General features: G+C 34.2%; 1 protein-coding gene across 5 annotated transcripts in view; it reads left to right on the forward strand.

The window, feature by feature from the left end:
* Positions 1-25,796, forward strand: part of LOC100745643 (Down syndrome cell adhesion molecule-like protein Dscam2) — a 312,676-nt gene that overhangs the window by 222,129 nt on the left and 64,751 nt on the right. For all 5 annotated transcript variants that reach the window (XM_024370818.2, XM_024370805.2, XM_024370809.2 and 2 more), the window contains exon 4: positions 24,881-25,067. In XM_024370818.2, coding sequence (XP_024226586.1) covers positions 24,881-25,067 — 187 coding nt within the window. The remainder of the gene's footprint in view (positions 1-24,880; positions 25,068-25,796) is intronic.

Raw genomic sequence — 25,796 nt, forward strand, 5'->3', positions numbered from 1 at the left:
GCCTCGCTCTTCCTGGTCTCGCGGGCTCGCTCGCATTTTCTCCCTCCTTGGCAAATTCCATTCGTAGACGACGAGCGGCTTCTTGATCTGCTTTTTATTAATCGCTGTTAACGCTTTTAATCTTTGTTAGGGCTTTGTTGCGAAAGGAATGTGCGGATCTCGAGTCTATGGGGAGTTTTAGCAAAGAGGCGATGCGCACGTTTGGTTCTCCGTTGGGAATGTTCTACGTATCTTTTGAGAAGATCTCGGATATTGCGATTTCGATCGTTTCATCTCTGTATCGTTTCATTTTCTAGCTATTTCATAGTTGTTACAGTGGCGCACTATAATAACGATTTACTACAGTTGTTTTATATACGAGTGTCGGTTGATAAATAATGCACCCTCGTTTGTATCTCGAGAACGAAAAGAGTTACAGCTCTGCGTGAGCACTCGTTTTATAGCTGCTACCCTCCTTTATAAACATACCAAGCTTCCGCAAGTTTGCTTAGCGCAATCACGAACAGTATCGTTCAGAGTGAGGTTTGATATGGATGCGATATGAACGAAATTCAAACAGCGTGGAAAGCTTTACACCCCTGGAAATTCATCGCCGTTTACTGGCAAGGTATACTATCGCATTAAAACAAAGCATTGCCGAAGCATTAGCGGAGACGTGCACGTCGGGTTTGGAATTCAATCGAGACGATATCGTTGCAGCACGACAACGTTCGACCGCGCACCCCACTCGCAACACTTGATGCTTTTGCGAGTTTGATATTTGAAGTTGTTGCACAGTCTACATCTGACTCCTTCGGCTTCCTATTTCCTCCCAAAATTGAAGAGAATCTTGAAAGGTATTCGTTTCAAATCGGACTGGCAAAATTCTTCGCTGACAAAATGAGAAAACTTTTCGTTCGTTGGCAAATATGGTACAGACAGGCCCATTCCCTTCTTGAGGAAATTCCGAATTACATGTCCTCTCCGAGCTATAAACCTAATGACTCCGAGGTCAGATAAAAACCCCCGGGAAAAGCCGAGCCGGAAAGGCACGATGGACAGGCGAAACCTAACGGTTGGTAGGGAGAATCAGCAACATAGGAGGACAGTTCATCATCAGACATCGTACCGTGCGTGTGAAATACTTCACTCTTAACAGGACCTTACCACCGCCGTGTTCATAACATCGATACTTTACTTTTATACGACAATGCAAATACAGTGCTAGATTACTCTGACACTCGATCTATTAAATCTCCTCCACCTTAAACGTTAAGTCATTCGAGGTACGCGATATTGACCGATCGGTTTGACCTGACCGGCTGCTCTTCAGTCGAGAATTCGCAACATATATGTTGAGAATTGTGGATCGTAATCGCCGAAATAAATTTGTAGAAACACTTTCATTACATCTAGAGAGTTTTGTATTTATTTATTATACGATTTACAAGATGTTTATAGATATCCATTACACGTGTTTCGGCATTCTTCTAGTCTCACTTTTACCATGGTACAGTGACATTCTTTCGCTCTGCGAGACGCTGCGCACGCACATACTTACACACGTATTCATACACATATATGTGTATCACTACTACGTGGCTGATCCAGTGTGGCGCACAAAATCACATATAGTTCAATAATATACATAGAAAACAAATACAGTATTTTCTAGCTAATAAATTGCACTTTTATTTTGTTTCATTTCGATAAGCGTTTTTCGTTCAAGAGAACAGTCGAACGTGCACTACTTATTTTGATTTTTCTAATGTTCTCCAGGAGTTCAATACTCTTTCGGCTCGTTCCAAACATCTGTTTCTCGTTCGTCCATCCTTTTTCATATTTCCCTATTTCTTTCATCTGTTTCTCGCTGTTAATTCTGTTTCTTTGAGTCTCGACTCGGAGGCTGAAGAACACTAGCGTCGAGACGGTAATGAGATTCCCGAAACCCAGGGGCGGTGTCATAATCGCCTTAGGCTGGGACGCCACTATCGACCAAAATCTTGTTCGTCTTTTTCGCGGTACAAAGTCAACATGAATTAAAGAATCGATCACGTTTAGGTATGAATCGATCGACTGAATCGAACGATTATTACAATTTTTTAACGATCATTCCAATGACTTTCAGTATCGTTGATATTAGAATTTGATTAATCTTTTATTAATCTTCCGTTGAAACTTTATGACATTAGGTTCGTTGAACCGAAATGGTTTGTAATATTTTTATACTCCAATTAAGTAACATTTCAAATTGATTTGATATTATTCTAATTATTTAAAGTTGTATGTTACATTCCTATATTCAAGCTATAGTTTGACGCAGTTTGTCTTCGTCTCGATAAATAGCTTTGGAATAAAATACTAAACTTTCGAAGCTAGAAGCATACAAGTTTTTTCGTAACATGTGCGGCCTACCGCAGAATAGATGGAGAACACAGGAACAATGAAAAAGAACTCCTATAAATATCTTCCGTATTTTAATTCGTTGCGAAGTTAGTAGCTTTTTTATGCTCCAATAATTCTTTCTTCTCTGTTGTTGCTTAAAATTGCAGCCACTTTTGAGAATTGTTAGCAGGTTGAGGCTTAGCGACGGAAAGGACCATTTTATATCGAGATTAAACTGTTTTAGAAGATGTCAAGCCAATAAAATCGATTCATATAATATAAAACTCATGAGGAAGCAAGTAGTCGATTAACGATAATGGATAAAAGAATAGCATCGTGACCATCCATCTATACTACTGTAGCTGTGAACATTTAGGATATAAAGAAATGGATACTTTAATCGAATAGAATAACGTTCTTTAAAAATATATATATAATATTTAGAGAAGTTGAAAGTTTGAAAAGTTGTAATTGAGGAGAGCCAAGTCTATGTTATATTTACTCACTATTACAGTTAGCAAAACCACCAGTCAAATTGCTTCTGAATTACTCACTGAATGTTCATGATGCAGTAGAACGTTAAGTGGAGTAGATTGAGTATGCAATATTCAGACAACCGCCTCAAAACTGGAGCGTAGGCTATCAGTCTAGAACTTAATATCATTTACTTCCAACGTGTATTATGTTCCACTATATTGTTACTTATTACATTGTATAGTAAATATTGCAATTTATCTAAACATTTTTTTATTTGTTTCAAATCTTTAATTTCAACTGTGCACAAAAATAGGGAATTCATGTAGTTATTGAGATATGTATAATTTTGTGTGCTGGACTGGGTTAGATGCGTAGTAGGGATACTTGTATGTGGGTGTCAGTATGTGGAAGTATGTATGTGCGCGGCGTCTCGAAAACAGATGAATGTAAATTGTTCAGTCGATTAACAGTCGGATATGGAAGAAAGTGCTAAGACGCGTACAAGTGTGTATCGATGAATATCCTAGAAATCGTCCATCAAAAAATATATAATTATTCTAATATAATATAATTATTCTAATATGAATTCCAAGTGTAAATTTAGTGTTCCTATACCATTATTTCGGCTATTAAGATCCACAATTCTCAACAGTAGTAATTTTACTTTGATTGCAAGATGTCAACATTAAGAGAAAGAGAGAGAGAGAGAAATGATTGTAATTAATGTTTTAATTAAATACCGTTTTGCTCTTTCGATTTACTATAATCAATTCGCATTACATTACATTACATTAGGACATTGCATTATACATATCTACATATATACATATTTATATAAATGAATTATACTAAATATTAACTGTTTAGCAAAAATATAACTGTCAAGTATATGTAATCTCTTTAAACAGAAGGAAGAAATACATACCGAAACGAAAATTAATAACACAGTTAATAAAGTAGTAAAAATACTTTATAAATAAACTATTAAAAATATTTATATAACCTAAACATTCATGTTGCAACCGTGACTAATTTTTGATAAAAAGTTTTCGCTATTTCCTCTGTTATATTCTGTTATATCAAAATAAAATATTAAACGATATCAACACGTGCCCGTTACGTATTCGTGTTGCAAATTAATAGTCCACACGCCTTGCCTGACCGCGAACGGCATGCCGCGGTAGTCTTGCACAACGTGTGTGGCCACGCATCGGCGCATACTACTTGTACAACGCTGCGTAGAACTACTTGTCGGATTATATACGATCCGCTGTTACTTGCTCCGATTATATATGACCTAATACTACTTGCTTGATTACATACGGTCACGTACTACTTGTCTAACAGCATACGATCACGTACCATTTACCTAGTCACATACGCTCGCATATTACCTTTCTTTGCTCATATTATCTCAGGTTATTTTCTATTATATCTATACATTATAATTCAAATTTGGTTTCTTCGTGAAATTTATTTAACATATGATATTATTAGGTTGGGTTATAGACAAGTCTCTACACTTTGAATGCAAAGTGGAATAAATAAAGTTATACTTGATAATAATAATGAAAATTCTTGGAATTGTTTCTCCAATTATCAAATTACTTATTGATTCACACAGGACTCTTTGGCTTCTGAATCGTACTGTACTCTTTAATATCTCGCATACACAAACACATTCCTGTGAGCTCCGCATGATACCCAAATTTTTACGCAATATCATGTATCCTAGCTTTTAGCCATTGAAAAAGATAATCCTTCGTCTCATTAGATATTTCGTATTTGGATTAATACTTCCTGAAATGAGATCTCAGATCATTTTTGATCCTATCATGGCAACATTATCGACTGCATTAAAAATATTTATATCTATGTATATATGTAAAAACTAATATTTAAAATTCAAATGTTTATCTTATTATTTACCTTGTATTTGAAAAAATTAACTATAACAGAAACTTATTCGACAATAATTTATTCAATCTTACCACGAAATAAAGTTATGTTGCCTGTTATTCTTGAAATAAATCTCTAGTAGAAATAATTTCTTATCTCGAATCGTCATTTTCTATCTTGATCTCAAATAAAATTTGCCCAATCTGTAACCCCGTAATACGATCGCAGGGTTAAGTCCAAGAATTCAGTTCTAATAACCCCAATCTAATACTTGTGCTGTGCTATCATTCATGCTTGACAACAATATTACATCCGGAAAAAAGCTTTTCTAGAAGTGGTAGGGAAAATATTACCAGAAATCGGTGTTTCCCGTCGAATATTAATCAGGAATCGATCGAACGGTCCGCAAAGTCCACGGGAACCCGTGGCATTCATGAGTTTTCACGTTTCACCGGCGTCGAGGTTATTCTTTTTTTTTCTTTTTTTGTTCTGGAATAACCCGACGTTCGGTTATTCGGCCTCCGTGCGACGTTCTCTCTCGTGGCTCATAAAAAATGCAGCCCCGCGATCGCACATGCATTCCTCATCAAAGCAGGCGCCGGCGGAAAGGACTGGGAAAAACCGTGGAAGTTGCAAGGGGAAACCAAAATATTCTGCATTGATGTTTCTCCTTTCCCGTCGTTTCATCGCTTTCGTTTTGCAGTTTAGTCACGTAGCACGCACGCACGCGTGTGCTTGACGCCTACGTGTCCAATAATACGACCCCGAGAAATAAACGAAAACGCCACCACTTATACTGATCGATCTTCCGACAGTCTTCTTTTTCTAGCACAAATCTACCAACAGTTCTGCTATTTTATTTCTGCTACTTGTCTTTTGTTAGTTTTTGTGTATGCATGTGTGTGTGTTTTCTTCTTTTTTTAATAAAATGGGAACGCAAGCATTCATACTTTTTCTTTCTCTAATGTAAGTCTATGAACACTTTTGCTATTTTATTATCATTATTCGTGTTTCGTTCGTTTTTACTTGTTTCTTCTGTTTTGGTATCTAATAATCTATTCCTTTTTATTCTTGGAGACGATGGTATTTTATAGCGTAAATAAAATATTTATGTCCTTTGGTGCATTTGATACTTTGACTGTATTCTTCTTAGAAGACTACGAGGTTCAGCTGTTTTATTTTTATTATTTGTGATTAGTTAACTTCCACTTGCATTTTTACATTTATTACCTTTTCATGTATTTGTTGATTAATTTCATTCCGATAATTAAAGACGATTCACCGGGTCAATTTCACGGCCTGGATACCGCAGCTATTTCAAGTAGGTTGTTTTTATCATTTTCTAACATGGAGACACTAGAATCATCGAAAAAGACACTAATTAAAAATATGCTGAGTTTTCATTGAAATTTGTTCTCCAAGTAACTGAACAGAGCTAATACTAGGTTTATTATTAGTAGGTTAGCTTTATTGTTTTAGCTATTCCTAACAAGCGTTAACTCTTTGTTATTGATATTTTTGATCGTTTTCAAACATAGAGCAAGTAATATCATTCCAACCATTAATCTTCAATGTTGTAAAGCTGCATTAAAATTTGCGACTAGTTCAACGACACGAAGATCGGGTTAAATTTAAATGTAGAAAAGTTAATTTCATTCAGAAAGGTAAACGTCGAAAAAGAATTCTATGTACAATAGTTTCCAGAATAATCCGAAGCTTCTACCTGCTATGCTTCGAATTCTCGAATGTTCGTAATTCAGAGCAATATACGCGTATGTACATACTAGCGTGACGAGTATCTCTTACTTTCGCAACGGGTCACGAGTCTACGGCGGAATATCGACGCGCTGTAAATTGGTTCATGTTCCTGACGCGCCGATAACGTACGAGTGCTCGCATATTTCGCTCGATGTCATTGTAACCCGAGCTATCGTGTCCAATGGTGAGAAAAAAACCATCGACATATAACTGCGTCATACATTTAGGATCCCTCGACACCCTTTGAATTACGACGACGACGACGAAGATGCGACGCCGAATCGACGCTCCAACCTTTCCAACACCAACTCCAACCTTTTTATTCTTTTTTTCTCCTCTTTCACCTTTTTTTGTCTCTTCCTCGTTCGTCTCTATATCGTAGCCTTTTTACGACTCGTTCGTGAACGATGGAGTAGTTTCGTGCTATGTCTCACCGTGAAAACTAAATAAAGATGAGATGACCGATTCGAGATGTCTGTTGCATTGTACTGTTTCATATTACATTCCCTGTTTAACTTTCGTTCGGATTAATTCAAATGACTTTAAACCCATTTATTGGAGCACCTATTACTTTGTTGACTCGATGTATGTTGATTTCATGAGCAACAAAATATACGTATTTATTTATTTATTTATTTATTTACTCAGGTTTTAATAATAATAGATATATATACACGAATGTTAACCAACATATTAAATACATAGACGTAGGAAAAGGACTGTCAGCCCAGAAACTAATAATGATAGGGCTACCAGTTAGGGCAACAAGTGTGCCAAAGATCTTGTCAATTATATATTAGTTTAAATTCTGAAATTTGTAATTCATCCTCATACGTTCTTTGACTTTGTTGAAAAAAGACAAACACGAGCTGAGATCGCTTTTGTGATAATCTTCTAAGTACTTGAGTGTCATAAGTTTAGGATTTGAGTTACACTGTTCTAAATATTCGTAGACAGTAATAATAATTATCACAAATTAATGCGTTACATTTATTTTATATTTACATATAAAAGACATATTTTTAGAGAGAGAGAGAGAGAGAACAATATTCCTTTATCCAAGCAACAGTAGATTTATTGTAATATGTACGTCGCTAAAATAACAGAAATTCATTAGTTTATATAACATAGGCGTCTTGTTAATGCATGATACATTTCAGAGCACGAATGAGTTCATCATTAGTGGTCTGTTCATGCACAGTGCGATTCCACTTGCGTGGCATGCAACGCCTCGTGATTTCTCTTTCACCATACCGCAGCTTATACCATCACGTGCCTGGCCATATAAAAACTAATACTACTTTTCTACTCTACCGGCCATAAATATTAAAAAATTTCTTTCTTTTATTGATTTTTTCCCTTTATTTCCACTTGTAATATTTTTTTCTAATTAAGCCTACAGTAAAATATGTAACTTTTCAATTTCTTTCAAAGATATCGTTAATGCAATATGTAATTTTTAAAAATTCAGTAGAATTCCATGAATTTGAACTTCTCGAGGGACACACGGTGTATATAATCGGAGTTATCCCAATTATCCCCAATTATCTCCAATATCTACTATTTTTCGTTCACACAATAGGATCTCGGGTTCGCCTAAACGAATTCAACCAACAAAAGTTCAATCGATCAGACACGAACTAAAATTTCCTTCGGAAAAATGGAGTTCTACTGTACGTAATTGTAAAGGCATGTCGCATTCTCGCGAGGAAAGCGATACAATTCAAAAAACGCGATTTTCGAATTATCCTTTTGAAAATATTGCAGAGACATTCCTCGAGCAATTATGTAAATTTTATTCATTTATCTTCACAATTTGGCCGGTAGAGAGCAGTTATGTCGCTCTTCCTGATTTACATATGTGGCACTGTGCTGTGTCCTGCAAATGCATCTTATTATTTGTTGTGTCCTGACTGCAAGGGTGGTTTCTCAGTTAAGAAATAAAAATGGAAAAAGGAACAACGCCTGAGCCTGTTTTACGAGCGTTATTCTTGCCGATCATAAATTTGATTCAATTAAAAACAGTTTCTCCCGTTTTCTGGAAAATATACTTTCTCGAGTTGAGTCGCTTTCCTCGCGAGGGTACAATATGCGTTACGCTTTTAACTAATATATCTGTCTTAGATTCGAATTTCCAACTTAGCAATTTATATTATAAGATTATAACGAATTGCAAAGAATGAATTATTTAATAGAAAACGTCGCAAGTTATTAAAAACGATAGTTCATTGTCATTTAAAATATAAAATTTTCGTATTTTCGTTAGAATCGACTTGGATCCGCAAATACGTACTGAAATTGATCCAATAATAGTTTTAATCCTCGCTTCTCCTAGTTACGATATGAAAAAGTTTTCTCTCATTTCACGCGATGAGTTCGTTCGTTCACCCCGGAACTAATCGGAAAAATTTGAAAACACTGTATTCGCGACGAATACGCTGATTGGAACGAAACTGGTCGTTGCGTTATTTTTCCCTTTTTTTTTCCTCCATTCTTCTTTTTTCCCATTCAAATTCGCCGCGTAACCATTCCGAATTGGCTGCTAAAAACAGGAAAATTGGACGGACCCCTTCACGCGGCCATTTTCCACACGTGTCGAGCAATTACCCCCGGTGTTTTCGATCGCTCTTGCGGTGCGAACGATTATTGCCCCGTGGTAATTGCAGAATCCAATAACAAACGTCCTTGAAGTCCACCTCGAACCTTTGTGATTTAACAGCGACATAACGGCTGCAATTATGAGTTATTGACCCTCTTGGAAACTTATCGTTCGACCCTGATCTCTCACTAACATTAAGAGTATCGATCGCCAGGCCGTAACTGATTTGTGAATGGCAGTGAATGTGTATTTTTAAACGATATTTCTGATATATATTTTATTGTTAACATTTTGATATTTTACAGTACTTTTATATTTTATTAATCAGAATAATTCTTGAATATTTATAGTATCCTTGACATTAGTGAAACATTAACATATTATATTTTTTATTGTTAATTTTACTTTTTAACGTACTTTATTTCATATTTTATGATACTTCATCTTCTTTTTCAATTTATATTTTAAATCTCCAATTTGAAGATACCATCAATCCCACCTTACTTCAGACACTTTCTATCCTGGATATTTAATACTTAGCATGGTCCAATACCTTTTGTAAGCAACAATACGTCATCAAAATACAGCGTAAGAATGAGCATAACTCCTAATCGAACGAATTAATCGACTAAATTAATTCTAGTAATATAAATTCTAAGTTAGACATGCAAATCACATCTCGATACAATATGAGATATTTATATCGCAGATGTTTATAAACTATAGATGAGGAAATAAAACTAATTTACTATTTACTAACGCACATCTTTGTACTTACATGTGTACATATTTGCACTTCTTATAAATGCATAAATATAATATAATATATATAATATATAATAATATATGACGTAATAAATATTCTAATAACAAGAGAAGCGTCGTATAATAATAAAACCGAGCGAAGAAGGTAAGACACTTTGACAAGTATTGATACTAGAAGGAGTATAAATGAAAAATATAGTGCTATATGAAAATTGGTGGAAACGTGACCGAAAAAGCAAAAAGGTCACAGAAAGAGGGGATGCGAAGGATCGAAAGGGACCAGAGGGAGGACATTGTAGATTGGATGGTGACAAGATGCGGTAAAATTGCAACTGTCGGATCTCACGTTCCACAGCTTCACGTGCCACGTACAGGCACGCTATTCTGGCAGATTTTGCGAGCTTACGAATGAGCTTTCGCACCGATCGATCGACGGATTGCCGGAACGGAAACGGTGGGTTCCCTTTGACACGCGACTTTCACGATTGATGGAACGGTGCCGTTTAATGTTATGTCGTTTTGCCCGCGCTTTATTGCCATCTCGTGCGTTCGCCATTGTGCAAAAAACGCTGCGTTAAAAAACCAAACGAATAGCCCACGTTTCGTTTGGAGGAAAACAAATTGGTTTGGTGAAAAAGATTGATTGTAGGAAGTAGTAGAGGCTTTATGGGGTGAAACGATGTTAGAAAAAATGATGTAGGAAATTGTTTTGGCTTTGAACTGGTTTATTCCTGAATTATTTAACAACCATTATTACAATATAATATTTTTACGTAATTCTTTTTCTCCTATATTGTATGTCATATAATAATATATTCGTTTGTCGTATAAGAAAACAGAAAAATGTCATGTAAAAAGATAGAAAAGTTACAGGCACGTACAATAGACAAAATAAATTGTCATATGGTAAATAAAAAAAATTAAACACATATGTTTTCTAAATAATGATTAAAACAATAAAATAATTGAAAATCTTCGTATGTACCTCGTAAAAATGTTATTTTCATAGTAAAATCAAATTTCTCCTTCAATTACATTCAGAAAAACATAAATTTCAATAAACGAGTTGAAAATCAAAAGATCCATGTTTTTATTTTGAAATAGTTTCTGGAATCTCTGACGCAACATCTAAATAATTTCCGTGCTGTGTAATATCTTTCCTTTGCTCGTAAAAAATCCAGAAAAATTCAATTCTCCAATTTCCATAACCAATAACACCGTTGCTGCAAAAAGAAGTAGAAGAACAAGTATGGAGGAAGGAGGAAAATAAAAGAAAAGAAAGGAAATAGCTACCAGTGAAGAAATGCAATTCAAGTAGAAGCAGCTAATCGAAATTCGAAGAATCAACGCGGACGTGTGTAAATCGTGCTTGGGACAAGTGCACGCGGCAAAACTCGAACGGTGAGCCGATTATTCGACGTGGTCGCCGAAATTGGTCTGCGCGATGGCCACCAGTGGGGGGTGGATTATTGATCAGATTATTTGGAAGACGTGGCCAGCTGTTCGGTTCGCAGACCGAATCGGATACACGAATTATTCACGTATCGGATGGATCGACCAACGCGTTACTTCGTTATCGCTGGATGAGGGAACCCGTGAAATTCTATGATTTTGTTTCGTTTTAAGGTTGCACGACTTTTTATCTTTACAGACCAGATTATAACTTTGCAATGAGATAATAATGTGTGGCTGTTGTATTGGAAATTAAGCTATTAAAAACCAATCTTTAGTTGGTGCAATATTTCATTTGCAATTTATGGTAATTTTTAATCAATTTAGTAGACGTTATCGTGTTGCGGTTTTTTGACGTTGCGGAAGGTTGTCCGAAGAGTTTCTTTCGTTTTATGAGGAAATAATAGACGCACAACGTTTTTTGTTTTATACTATTTTGTCGAACATTTTGTCCTGTTGAGATAAATACCGCGACATTTCACAGACTTGCTTTCATATTTGTATGAAGATGCACTGTTGTAAAAAACACGTTTGCGAAAGAAAGACACTTTTCGAACAATCTAATAGCTGTGAAAGTGAATTGCAAGAATTTGTTTGACTGTTATTTCGTTGACACTATTTCTTCTCTTATCTAGGTTCTATATTATTATGGCATTTGACGAAATTGTTTAAGAAAGTTTATAACATTGTGACAAATTATTTCTTCTCCAAGTCAGAGGTATTTGTCTGTTGTATCTGATTTATGTAATTACGCTTCTGTAAGGAGTCTGTTGCCTTAATATACTCATCTTGCTCAACTTCGCAGATTCTATTTTTCCAATTCTCCCATGAGGAAAGTGGAACTAATTTTATAATCCTAAGTATCGTAGTTCAAATAACTACATCACATAACTTTGATTATACTCCAAATCTGATTATATTTACCTTAATTTGAATCGAAATCCATTTATAATTTCTTTGATATACATCGTCTGAAAAGAAGATCTACGTATGTTTGAAAAACTGCAATCTCAGAAACTTCCCTTGCCATTTAAGGAATAAATCTTTCGTTCAAACGAAACTCGCAATCGAATCTCAACACAAGTTCAGCTATTTCTAACGCGTGATCCCAAAAATCTCCATGTCTCTCAATAAACATTTAATATCGTAGAATGTCTGTAGAAAACATCTCGAGGAATAATGTACGATGTAGAATCCTGAAATCGACGCAGCAAACAGAAGAAATCTTTCTTATCTTGCGTTCGTTCCGATTATTGCTTCACAATACGTTTCCACTTGAAAATCTCAAAAGGAAAACGTAATAATCATACTGTTGCTGGTTTCTGAATTTAATTTAGTTTTATGGTTATGTAGGAGGATTTTAACATGACATAATTGTAAGAAATGAACAGTGGCTACAAAAAGTACTTGCGCACACCCTTATTTTTCAATGAAATCAAATTTTACATTTCATTTTCAAATCAAATTATCGAATTTTATAACCGTATAAAAGTACTGCTAAACAATATGAAAGTTCATATTGTTTCATCTAATTATACATATAAGTGCTATAATAAATAGTGCGTAATACACAGGATGTCCGGTAACCGGATGGAGTACAATCGGATGGGGGGTGATGCTACGTGAAAAAATAAGTCGAAAATATAGAATAAATTTTTTTCGTACGACACTTCCTTCTCGAGAAGATCGAATTTGAAAATTTGGCGAGTATACCCCAGATTTGGTTAATTCCGGATTAAACAGGACTAGATATAATCGATAAGAAGCTAAACTCCGTGTCAAAATATCATTTTTGTCACGAGAAAAATAAATTTAAATAAAAAGAAATCAATAAATAATAAATGTAAAAAATAGTCAGTCTTTAACTAGACATATTCAAATTTTATTTTCTTGAACATATAGAATAATATCCTGCTGATTATTTACCCATACCTTGTGGGTACTATTGAGATATGTATAATTTTATGTGCTAGACTAGATTGGCTGCGTAGTAGTGATACATGTATGTGCCTCGAAAACAAAGGAATGTAAACTGTTCAATCGGTGAACAGTCTGGTATGGAAGATGGTCAGACTCGCGCAAGTATCGATGAATATCTTAGAAATCTTCCATCAAATAAATATATACCTATTCTAATACAAATTCTAAGTGTAAATTTAGTCTTCCTATACCTATACCATTCCTATACCATTATTTCGGTTATTAAGATCCAAAATTCTCAACAGGTACTTAGCTAAGTTGAAGTATACTCGACAAACGATATCGTACTTATTGTATTATAATATTTTTAAAATTTTGAGCAAGATAGAAAACAACACTTTCAAAATTTCTATCCCAATTCAAAAATAGAAAATTTGACTTGTCGCGTCCGTTTCCTGTAACCTTTACGTGGAAATCGGTTTTTATTAAGGCTCGAAGTGACGATTAATTTGTCGTGCAATAATAGATCCGACCGGAAGTAGAGGAACGCCTGGAGATGAAGAAGTACGGTTCTTTCAAATGGAGGAGAGTTTTCCTTAGACTTTTATCATAAATTTAATGAAAGCTCGACCCCTTCTTGCTTTTTATTTACCCGAATGCCTCCATTCTTCGGATGAAATCGCGCATCGATGAATATCGAAGAGATTGAATTGAATTAATAAAAAGGATATAGAGTGTATCTGTCGCTTGAATCAGCGATCGCTATCGAAACGAAATCGATCCAACCGATCAGCCAACCGACGCACATTCGAGTTATTAATTAAACGAGGATCACGGTACGGGCTTTAATGAACTTACGATTTCCATTGGATCTCGTTCTTGGATATATTCCTTCGTATTCGTTCGACGAGCTGACTGAAGATAAATTCTTTTATTATTTGAGCTGATTGAATTTTGGTTTAGCCTGTGTGATGGATTGTACGATTGTAATCGATGGCAGAAAAAGATATACAAGAATAAGGGAGATTTTATTACGTAGAGAGAAGTGTCCAGAAGTTTACAGAAAGTGGTACTGATATTCATGCTATACATTGAATAATGGGACAACACCTCACGACCCGTGCTTTCCAAATTACCTTAAAAATAAAAGTTCTCAGGGTTTCATAAATCATTTTGCTGCTAATGGGTTTAGACTTTTGTTTGCAGTGGATAGAAATTGTTTTATATTTCTAATATTATAGAAAATGTAAAAATTATATTATAAATATTATGCGATATAAATGTAATATTGTATTTATTATATTTATTATTATATTTTATTTTAATATTTGTTTGAGAATATATATATTTATTTGTTTTTTTTTTGTATGATAAACGGGGGGGGGGCAATTATATAGAAATAGAGAACATCCGTAGATTTTGTAAGATATAATTGAAGATTATATAATATAATATAATAATTTTATTTTATATAGTTATTAAAAATTAATATTTAAATAGACTATAATTAAATTAACTTGTATCCCTTCAAACAATAATACATTTGCCCCTATACCTAACACTTTGAAAACGTTAACGCGCTAAAAGAGCTCTAAAACACGGTGTGGAATACTAATCGTATCCTCTCGGAAACGCAAAGGCGCAAACACAATCGCGGGTACGAATCAGGCTTGGGGATCCTGGGTTAAATAAGATCAGAAATGGATCTTCCTTGTCGGACAACGCGGCTCGCGAGATTATGCATGTGCGAAACTACGGCTGCGTGATGGAGATAGATGAGAGGAGTTCGCAGTAGCAGATGTTCCGTACGCCACCACCCTCCCAGATTATAATAATGATCAATCTTCGTGCCTGTGTTGCGGCACACGTATTTCCCGGTCACGTGATAAATCACGGGACTAAATTAACCAGTAAAAAAGAAAGACCGCACACGATGAAATTGTTTTGTCAACTACAGTTTTCTGTCAGAAGTTATTTGGATTTCACCCCTTTAGGAATTATTAATAGCTTCAAACTTGTTGTAGTTTAGGAATTTGTTTCTCTTTCTTTTTTTTTTTTTTTTTTATCGAGTTGGTAGAATTTTTTCGATATTGGAGAAATATGTAAATATTCTTTTGTAGGTTACTACGGTATGATTTTAGAACTATGTTAGTATAGGAATTTGTTTAGTGTCGAATGTTTGTATACTTTTATTTTCGTATATGTTTTTTTTTTAGGAAAAGTTGCATGAAGTTTTAGAAAGCAGAAATACATGGAGGCGTATTTTTAGAAGTGGTTGTATTACTATTTCAATGTCATAATAGTTTTAAACAAATTTTTATTGACAAACATTGCTTGTTAAGTAAGTTTTATTTTGAGAAGACATTTCTAGAATTCCTACGAATATCATTTATAGATAGATTATCAAAATTTGACAATGTCAAAACAATATAAAATTCAAAATTAATCGTAACAATGTTGCACAATCAAATCGCTAGGATACTTACAAAAATTTCATAGCATCATCTTTCCCACATTTTATTTTTTCTTAAAAAAATCCTATTTCCTACCTTGTTTCATCTCTAGAATAAATCGTAAAGTTCTGTTCTGTTCGTGTTAGTAGAATATTGAAATTAAGTTTTTGTCGTGTTCGGTTGTTCAACTGTGTCGGATGTATAGCCGTGGCTGATCGTGTACGGGAGCAAGCTACTTGTCCGACATTACACTGGCTTGTTTCACTTGTCGGCCAGTGTTCAGGCCTCATCACTTGTCTGGCTACATGTAGGTCTATGCTACTAGCTGTAGAGCAAACGTTAGGCGAAATACACAGGACAAATTTTATTATCTATTGATTAATGAAGACCACAATGTAATTATTGAAAGTATATTCAAATTATGTAACATTTTATGAATGTCATCGTATGTATATTAGTAGGCAGATTAGTGAAATAGTTGTGTGTGTATAATAGGACAGTGGAACAATTGGCAAGAGAACTAAGTTGCGATAAAAGCCAAAGAATTCTTATATCACAGGTTAACTGTCTATTAATTATAAGCTGTAGCCGCTAGATTTTACGTCTATGGTTTAAGACTAACTCACATTTGTGATACTTGATTGTATCCAAGATTTACAATGTACGCATTATACAGACAAATAATAAGATATATATATAGAAATAAATATATGTATATAGAGAGGGAATATGCGTGTAAGTGTATATATCTCTCAATTTTAAAAATTTCAAAAAGCACCACTGCATGTATATAATAGTTTAAAATAACAGTGAAATATTTGGAAAGTCTTGGCAAACATTGAGAAAATTTACAATACGTTGGAAAATACAAAAAGTTGCTGCTTCTTGTTTATACGTCGTTATTAATATGATGATATGGGTTCGTGAAATTTTCAGATTAAAAAAGTATGGGCGTATTAATTCCATTATGGAAAGTTAAATACAGCAGAAAAATATTATTTACATTTGCCGATGAAAAGCAGTTTTTCAAAAGTAAAACGTTTCATAAAATTTCTATAAATCCAACCCTATATAACATAAAATTTCCATGTTGAAACATTACTGTTTCGTCGTTAAAAATTTGAAATAGAAGTAAAATATTTGATTTGTCAATGTGACAGAAGTGTAAAATTTCAAATATTCAACGACATAAAATGTTAACATTTTTGATGTATACATCCAGTAAATAAAATCTGATTATTTATTGTTCACACAAAAGATTGATAATAAAGCATTTATACTGAATGAACATTTCTATCAATCTTCCTTCGTATAACGTTAAATTTCCATGTCAAAAAGACGTCACAACGTAATAACACATTTCATTGTCGGAGATATCGAGATAGAACTTCGAAACTTTTAAAAATTCGAAAACCTTTGCCAACGTGATAACAGCGTGAAATCTATGATACTTTTTAGTAATAAACTACTATCTTTTATCTAAAAAATTAATCCTCCCAACAAATAATATTTCGCGGAATTTATGTAGTTCCTACATACATAAAATTTCCATAGCAAGACCGCTTTCAAAAATCCTATTTGATTATCGAGAACTCTGAATGAATGCAAAGAATTGATAAAATCTTCATTGTTATAACGACAATATAAAATTTATAACACGTAATCCTATGAAAACTAATTAAATTACGATCTTTTATCTGTTCTTGAAAAAAATAAAAAACGTAATCTTTCATAAAATTTCTGTAAATCTTCCACATAACATAATCTCTAAACACCCATATTTCACCATCAAAAACTTAAAATTTCAACAAAAATCCCTAAATGATCATAGTACGACTCATAAAATTGTATACAAAAATCATGATTGACAAATAAAAGATCTGACAAATTTTCTATAAATTCTCCTCTACATGATAAAACCTATGAATACTTATCTTGTTATCAAAATCTTCGAATTTCAACAAAAATATTTCAAAACCCGTCGTCATGGCGAATCTACAGTGGCAAATGAAAAAAAGTTAAAAATTGATATACTATGAATTTTGCACTAAAAGCGAAAAAATTAAAATAACTTCCGTACCAAAAATGTTTTACCATATTGATAACAATCATCTGTTCTGTACCATATACAATATCATATTTATTCATCGCTCTTATTTAACATATGAAATTATAGTATTTCTATACTTCTTGTTGCATCACGAATGCTTAACGTGCTTAATGTGAAAGTAGATGTATGACTGTAAGAAATGAAACTGAATGTAAATGTATGATAATGTGTAAGTACAACTTACCATCGAAAGTTTGAGTAATCTAAGTGTCTCTAGAGTCTTAAAATCGCAATCTCCATCCTCTTCAAGAAAGATAGAATGCGCCAAATCCCTTTTGGCAGAGCTGACTGAGCGCCGTCCAACGAAGAATTAACATCGTTAACATTGAGCTAATTTTGTCCAACGAAGAGTCAACTTCTTTCACATTGCTAACGCCCAGGAAAACACCGCCCTCGGGAAGTTGGTGCGGGACAGAGGTCAGTTGAGTTAGGGAAAGCGTAAGTCCAAGGTAGCGTGCGTAAGCTTCGACACTCTGAGAGTTTACGTGAAATGCTTTTGAGGTTCCAAACGAAACTTTGACTATCCCATTAATTCTCCAAATTAAAGTTCTGACTATAAAGAAAATTACGTGTTCTGTAGCAGCAATACGTATAGAAACATAAACTCAGAAATAACAGCAAAGTCGCATCCGGATCGTACACCCTGTTTAAACTAATTGCTAACGCCGTAACATTTCTTATTTTATAAACTTTCTTTTGTCCGCCGCTGTATATCGTGTGGCAAAAATATACAAATGTTATTATAATTCGAGTACAGAATTTCACAGATGGCATTGAAAACTTATCTACGGTGGAATATACGCCGGTTTGTAAGCAGCCAGGGATTTTTGCCATTCTCGTTCAAGCACCGTCGGCTTTATGCGTTCGTGAAACTAATTGTACCGAAGGCGATGCATGTGTTGTTAACAACAGCCAATGGCGGTAACAGTGTACACCAGCTATAGATTTCATGCTTCAAATCCTACATGGCTGAACAAAGCTCGACATACCGACGTCTACGTTAATTTATATGGCTGCCAGTACAATAACTCGATCAATTTATTCATTACAGCGAATGCATTATCGCTGATTTATTGGCCCATGCCTGTTTTAAATGCGCGCCAATCGAAAGGCGATTTCGATCCTCCTAGACACTGTTGATGTACGTTTCCGGTGAAATAATAATCCGACATCGATGATAGTTATTGATACAGAGTTATTTATTTTCAGAGTTTATGCACTGTTTAAGAATCGATTGAATTACGTGGATATTTTTACGAATATTTCATTACACTCCTGTGATTGTCAGATTAAAGTTTGAAGATTTATTTGTAATGCTAATTATCGTATAGGATGATTCGGAAGTTATTATAAAACTACGGATCACTATACTGTAGTTTTATATATTTTAACTATTACACAGTTGATTAAAGAAACGGAATCTCTGCAGAGATTTGTTTCACTCGCTAAGCCTTATAAGTAGCATAATTACACCTGTAAAACATAAAGATTCCCAGTCTCGTTATTATATTATAAAAATTATAAAAATAGTTGTTCGTAACGTTGCAGAGAGATTTATTTCTTCGCTTCAAGTTCTGGTTTCTTTAGATTTTTTATTCCTCCAAGAAACTTCAATTATTATTATTATAATACCATTTTCGTTGATTAAAATTCGTTTAGTCGTTATTGCACGAAGCTTTCATTCTCTAAAACAATTCTTCGCTATAATTATAACGTTTATTGTTCATATCGCTTGTTTCAATTTTCCTTTCGTTAAGATTTCGAATGTACATATGAACTTCTCTGAAGTTTTGATCTAATTCGTTCAACATTTTTTTAATGAGATGTAGGTCATAGCATTACGGGACGTCACATTCTTTTTATAAATGCGAAATTTTATTCGCTTAATCGTTTCCCTGAAAACTTGTTGCAATTATCTCTCCATACATAAAACCAGGCTCTATTTTATAAACAACATTATACGATTGTTCATTTTATATCTGAAATTAAGTTTTCACGTACACGTTACTCTTTAAACGTGCCATCATACTCTCACGCAGAGAAACTAGCTCGTAAAAAGAAGAGCGCAACAGGAAGGAAGGAAATAGAACAGAAAGAAATTCTATTATTTGAATTCTACGGCGAGCAGAGGTTCGTTTAATCGGTGTGATTTCGCGCGTATTTCGAGCGAATTGAGGGTGGGAGTTTGAGGTGGTCGAGAAATCGGTTTCGATCGATGGAAGGAAGAACGAAAGACGATCGATCCTCGTTAACGGGCGTCGCACGAGCGGAAATAATTCATCGGATGAATTATTTCAGTCGGCCCTCGGTCCGTGTCACGGCTTAAAATACGTTTTGACGCTCGGCGTCTCAGCGCCCCGACGCCAAATGAAATTTGCATCTCTCGTTAGATTCTGTTAACCTACGACGCTCCCCATAGCCGGGAAATTGAAATTCCATTTCAAACGCGAGCTTTCCCTGGATCCTGGCAACCCGTGTTGCGCAAAGTACTTTTGTGTTACGATTACCTTTTTACATTTTAAAATGTCTCAATCGTGTTTTTATCGGTACGAAAAATATTACAGAATATATAGCAAGAAAAATATTTTGGATCTGCTTCTTGAAGAAGTGGAGCGGAGCGTTCGAAACGAAGATAAAAAATGCATATAACGTGCAGTTCTCCTGAAACTTGATATGAAGGGATCCGACGTCAGTAAAAGTCTGTTTGTCAAGTCTTTGTTGGTAGTTTTCTTACTCGCTGGCTCAGTTGAAATATCTTCGATATTTATTTCTTTTTCTAACCATACAAAGTGGAGGTTAAGTAAGTAGCCCCAATGCCGGGAATAATCTTGCCATTTTTTGCAACTGTCATATAGAAATCATTTATCCTCCTTCCCATTTCGTACTGACGTTTAGTAAAGAACAGAGGTTTTGTGTAACTTTTAAGATTTTCTTCAAATAAGCTTTGTCAGAAATCCATTCTTCAGTCAAGTCGTCATTACTAATGGATTTAACTAAAATGGTAAAGAACGTCTGATGGTAATATCAGAGAGTAATAAAATCAGAATCGAACAATGATTTCTGTCCATTACATGCCACGACATATTAAGGAAACCACCATTGAAACTCGAAAAACCACAAATCCAGTGATGGATAAGAGAAAGTTTAAAAATAATACACCATGAATTTTGTATTAAAAATGACAAAATTAAAGTCACTTTTATACTAAAAAATGTTTTCCATTCTGATAATGGTCATCTATACTGTGCTATATACAATATCGCAATCATTCACTGTTCTTTATACAAAATTTATTCACTTTATACACAACGTGTGAAATTATGGTGTCTTTTTAAATCTCTTAATATTATACGAAGGAAAAAGTTGGTGAAGATTGAAGGATTAAAGCGATAGCTCTAATATTTAAATTGCGTTTCTGAGAAGAAATTGAAAGGTACAGAGACAATTTTATATTCGAAAACGCAGAAATTTATTACTATGGTAGGCTTTGAATAAATTAGATTATTAACGAATTTTAAATAAATTAAAATATTGGAATTTTACTTCAATTTTGTAGTGGATAGCTTTAGGTTAAACGGGCATTAACTAAAATTTTGTTGCAGCAAATGAAGTTCAGATAAGTGGAGTTCTACAATACTATAGGTCGTTTAATTTCTGAAGCTAACTATATATTATATTGAGTATGTAAATTAACATTACTTCATATTAAATATACTATACTATACGTATAGAAACATTCTTCACTATCTTAACGTCCAGAGTTACATTTCATAAATGTCAGGTTTTTTTTAAACACCTTGTAGAAACAGACATATATCAAAGAATTTCAAGTTTTGGATGCCAAAGGAAACCTTATTTCTTCCCTTCCTTCCGTTCTTCCTTTTCTTATAATAATTCTTATACAATAATAATAACTATTATCAAATATATATAATATTATACATCTTGTCCGAAAAGCTTGTCGATAAAAAGCTTATACTACGTGCTAATGACATCAAGTAAGTAAAAAAATCGTTCAAAAATCGTTCAGATTGTTCCTTTTCATAAGCCTCGTTATACAGTTATACAATCGCACACAGTCTCAAATATATTCATTACTGTATCTAGAACGGCAGGAATATTCGAAAAAGATACAAATTTCTGAGCGCTTATAACTCTTCAACAAAGCATTCTCGGACATAATTTTACATAAACTTTTTTCATCTGCCTCATTAACATGTACTATAAGTTTTGTCCTGACTTTTCGGGACACCTGTATATGTAAAAAAAGTTATATACAAACGATGTACATAATCTCTATATAAAATACATATATATACATAATATTTGGTTATTATCATTCACCAATACAGAACTCGAAAAATATCAAGTCGTTGCGTTTCATAAAGAAGTCTCGCTCGTGAATGTCGCGGCTACGCGTGCGAAAATTCCTTATCTTCGTCCATTGCTGCAAACACGGTGGGAAAACGTTTTCACGGCTGCCTGCTTGCCGTGGTAAAAACGCTGCCCTTTGCGTTTTCCCGTGTTGCCTGTTGGCATTGGGTTGCCGAATCTCTGCACGATGCTGAGGATCGCGAAAACTGGACGATGCTTCATCCAGCAAATTGAACGACCAGGTTAACTCTCGCGAGATAAAAATTTCCTTTTGATCAATAACTTTTAATTCCCTATAAGAGAATAGAGATTGATACGTATCGATCAATAGCTTAGCGTTTATATCTTTTGTGTAATTGGAAATGTTATGCTATATTCGTTAATTTTGTTTGATTTATATTTTTGAATGCCTCGCAAGGAATTAAAAATCGATCAACAGCTTGATATTTGTAGAAACTTTTGTGAAACTTATGCAAATATATTAAGATATTATGAAGTAAATATATTTAAAATATTAAAAAAGCAAGTATTGTTAAACGTATGATAAAAAAAGATAATTGACAGTAAAGTAAAATAGAGCCGAAATTCTTCGATATATATTTAAAGAAATAACTCGAACTCTCACAAACTAAGGAAGAAACGCGTGAAAACGTGGCAGTTATTGATCGCAACATCCATAACATCCATATTTAAATGCTGAAACCGAGTCTCTATTTTCGGCGAGTGAATAAAATAACCTGTCTGTGTGTAGAAACATCAGTGTTCTGTCGGAATCAATGAAAGATATCTTCTTCCAGAACTCTGTTTTAAACTGTATCTTTGCCGATCGAATCCTCTTATCTGAACGCGAGTTCCAACTGTGTAAACGAAAAATAATAACTAGTGGGTGAAGTACTATTACAGAAATTCCAGTTATATAAACTGTTTGTTTCCCGACATGTTCAGATAAGTGGAGTTCTAGCGTAAATATAGATCCAATAAGAATCTTTTATTTATCCGTGTACCACAAATGGCGCACAAGATGCGAAAGAATGCATCTAGGGTAGATAGAAGCCATCGTACAGAGGCCAATGAAGGGGAAATGATTCGATCATAAATCGAGACGGCCCAGTTTCCGGGAAACGGTTTTTAATCCTTTGGATTTCGAATTAAATATTTTAGCAAGCCGATGATGCGGTCACTCGGTTCCCAGGCCGTTTAATCTCAAGCTGTCCGATAGTATAGTGTCAAATCGATATGGAATGTAGGTCGAATTCGGCTTACCAGAATTGATTTCTCCGGTTTCTGAATTATCCCTCCATAGACTGTCCATTTGTCTATCTTTGTTCGTTTGTTTTAATCCGTTGCTCTGATATGTAAATATCCATCGCCTGACATTGAGATATTAGAAGATTAATCTTGTTAACCAATCGTAAAAGGAACATTGGAAACTGGAGAAGAAATTTCTATGGCTCAAGTTATCTGTAACTTCCTGAAAAAGTGATTTATTGTACACTCTGTTGTTTTCCTTTGCTGTTCCTAAAAAAAAAAAGAAGAAAAGGGGTAATTAATTTATTCTTGGTTATTTATTATTTGCTAGCTTGCTTTGTGATACTTTCAGGTACATTTACATATATGGATGTTTATTTGTTAAATATTTTTTCTCATATACGTTGTGCCCTAGTTCTTCTTTAAAAATTGCTGAATTTTGCTTCAAGGAATAATGGGATAGATCCCTTACTTTTCTCATTGAAATCTAATAACTTTTATAAAAGAAATATTAAAATATTCGTAAATAGAGTGGGATTATATTTAATTTAGGACACGATATATTAAGACAAATACAAATTCTTCTTTCACCCTTGTTCCTCATGACACCCTCAAAAAACAAAATGTGTCTTATGTATATGTATGAGTTGTATATGTATCTACATATGTCTTATGTATACGGCGGAACTTTATTTATATGAACTCCACGTATATGAACGAAATTTCAGTAGTGCCAGATTAAATAGGCTTTAGCCCTGTTCCTATTACCTGAACTATCAAGGGTCCATCTACTCATATGAACATCTAACGATAAGGCTGTAAACTGTAGGGACACGCATTGTGTAAGAGCAAATGTTTCGTGGAATAATCTTATATAAACATGAACATTCCTATTAACTGAACGAAAGATCATAGGTGATATGGAGAAACAGATGAACTCTTTTTATATAAACCACCTGATTATATGAACTATTTTATCCGCGGCAGATTCACATAAACGTAGTTCCACTATATTTAAGAATTACTTCCTTGTACTCATCCCTTAAACTGTAAAGGTGGGTATTTCATGCTCGGATTATTTCGAGTTGAACTTCTCGCAAGGGAGTAGCCTTGAAGTAGAAAATCTTCCGCTCCCCGTCTGACTAAAAAAAAGTTGCATAACAAAAGTTTTACGATAGCTTTAATTTAGGACGTTTGAAGGTATTATATGATTTTTCTGGACTTTTTTAACAAGTTGTTATCTACTGAAAAATGCGTCGGACGTAAAAGACCCACGTTTACGGTTCGAGGCTACCGTAAGAACGTTTACAGTCTGAGGGTTGTTTGTACGTATTTTTACTTGCACGCGAAACTGTTGCACAATCGAATTTGTCGATCGAGAAAAGCAAACGAAATATCTCTATTATTTGCGAATGTGGGAACTCCATTAACGTATCCGTCTATCTTTACTCTGTTCTTCAGCTTGCATTCTGGAACTCGTGGTTGGTCAGCAAGGTCCGGTGTTCGTTCTCGAGCCACCAAGTACTCTGGTCTTTTCCAATACCACAGGCTCACAGCTAAGCTGTTCCGCTCATGGGAGCCCAACGCCGCACGTCACCTGGATAACTAGTCCGGATCAGAGATCGGTCACCGCAGTTCCTGGACTAAGGTGAGCTAATTAACATAAGCACAAAGTACTTATAACTATACTTCAACCCTTTTATTAGGTTCGTAGGTTTTCAGTAGGTTTGGAAGTTTATACCAATTTTTGAGAGTTTCCCGTTACGATGGAAAAACTCTGTTTCGTAAAATCTATTTCGTAAAATTCGCAATTAAATACATATGCTCGCGAAAGTACGTAGAACACTTACAGACACCTTTTGTGAATTTATTACACGTATTATATGGAACATTTTGAAGTTTCATTAGCACTGCTATGAAACTCTATCGTCATGATTACATTGGCAAAGTTTGAAACAAATCTGACAATATATATAGAAATTACAGGATAATTCACTGAAATAAAAATATACTAAAAATAGTACTAAATGTATTAAATATAATTGGCAAAGATTACAAAAATATTTAAACAGTCAATTATCCATATCCGTATACGATATCCATTAAATTGTGTTAATGAACTGCGATATTCTGTGACACTGTATTTAACGCTTATTATAGTTTAATATATAGTTTAATATATGTATAGTAAAATAGCTGTTCGTGCTAGATACTAGTTTCTTACTAAATATATATTATAAATAAATATCTTGTAATTTCTAAATACATACAACTTCAAGTTGGATTCAGATTCGACCAATATAATCGTGACAGTAATATAATCATTACAGTGCTAATGAAGTTTCGAAACGTTCTATACAACATGTACAGTATAAAC

The sequence above is a fragment of the Bombus impatiens genome, unplaced genomic scaffold, assembly GCF_000188095.3.
Source record: "Bombus impatiens unplaced genomic scaffold, BIMP_2.2 scf_0049, whole genome shotgun sequence".
NCBI classification, from domain to species: domain Eukaryota; kingdom Metazoa; phylum Arthropoda; class Insecta; order Hymenoptera; family Apidae; genus Bombus; species Bombus impatiens.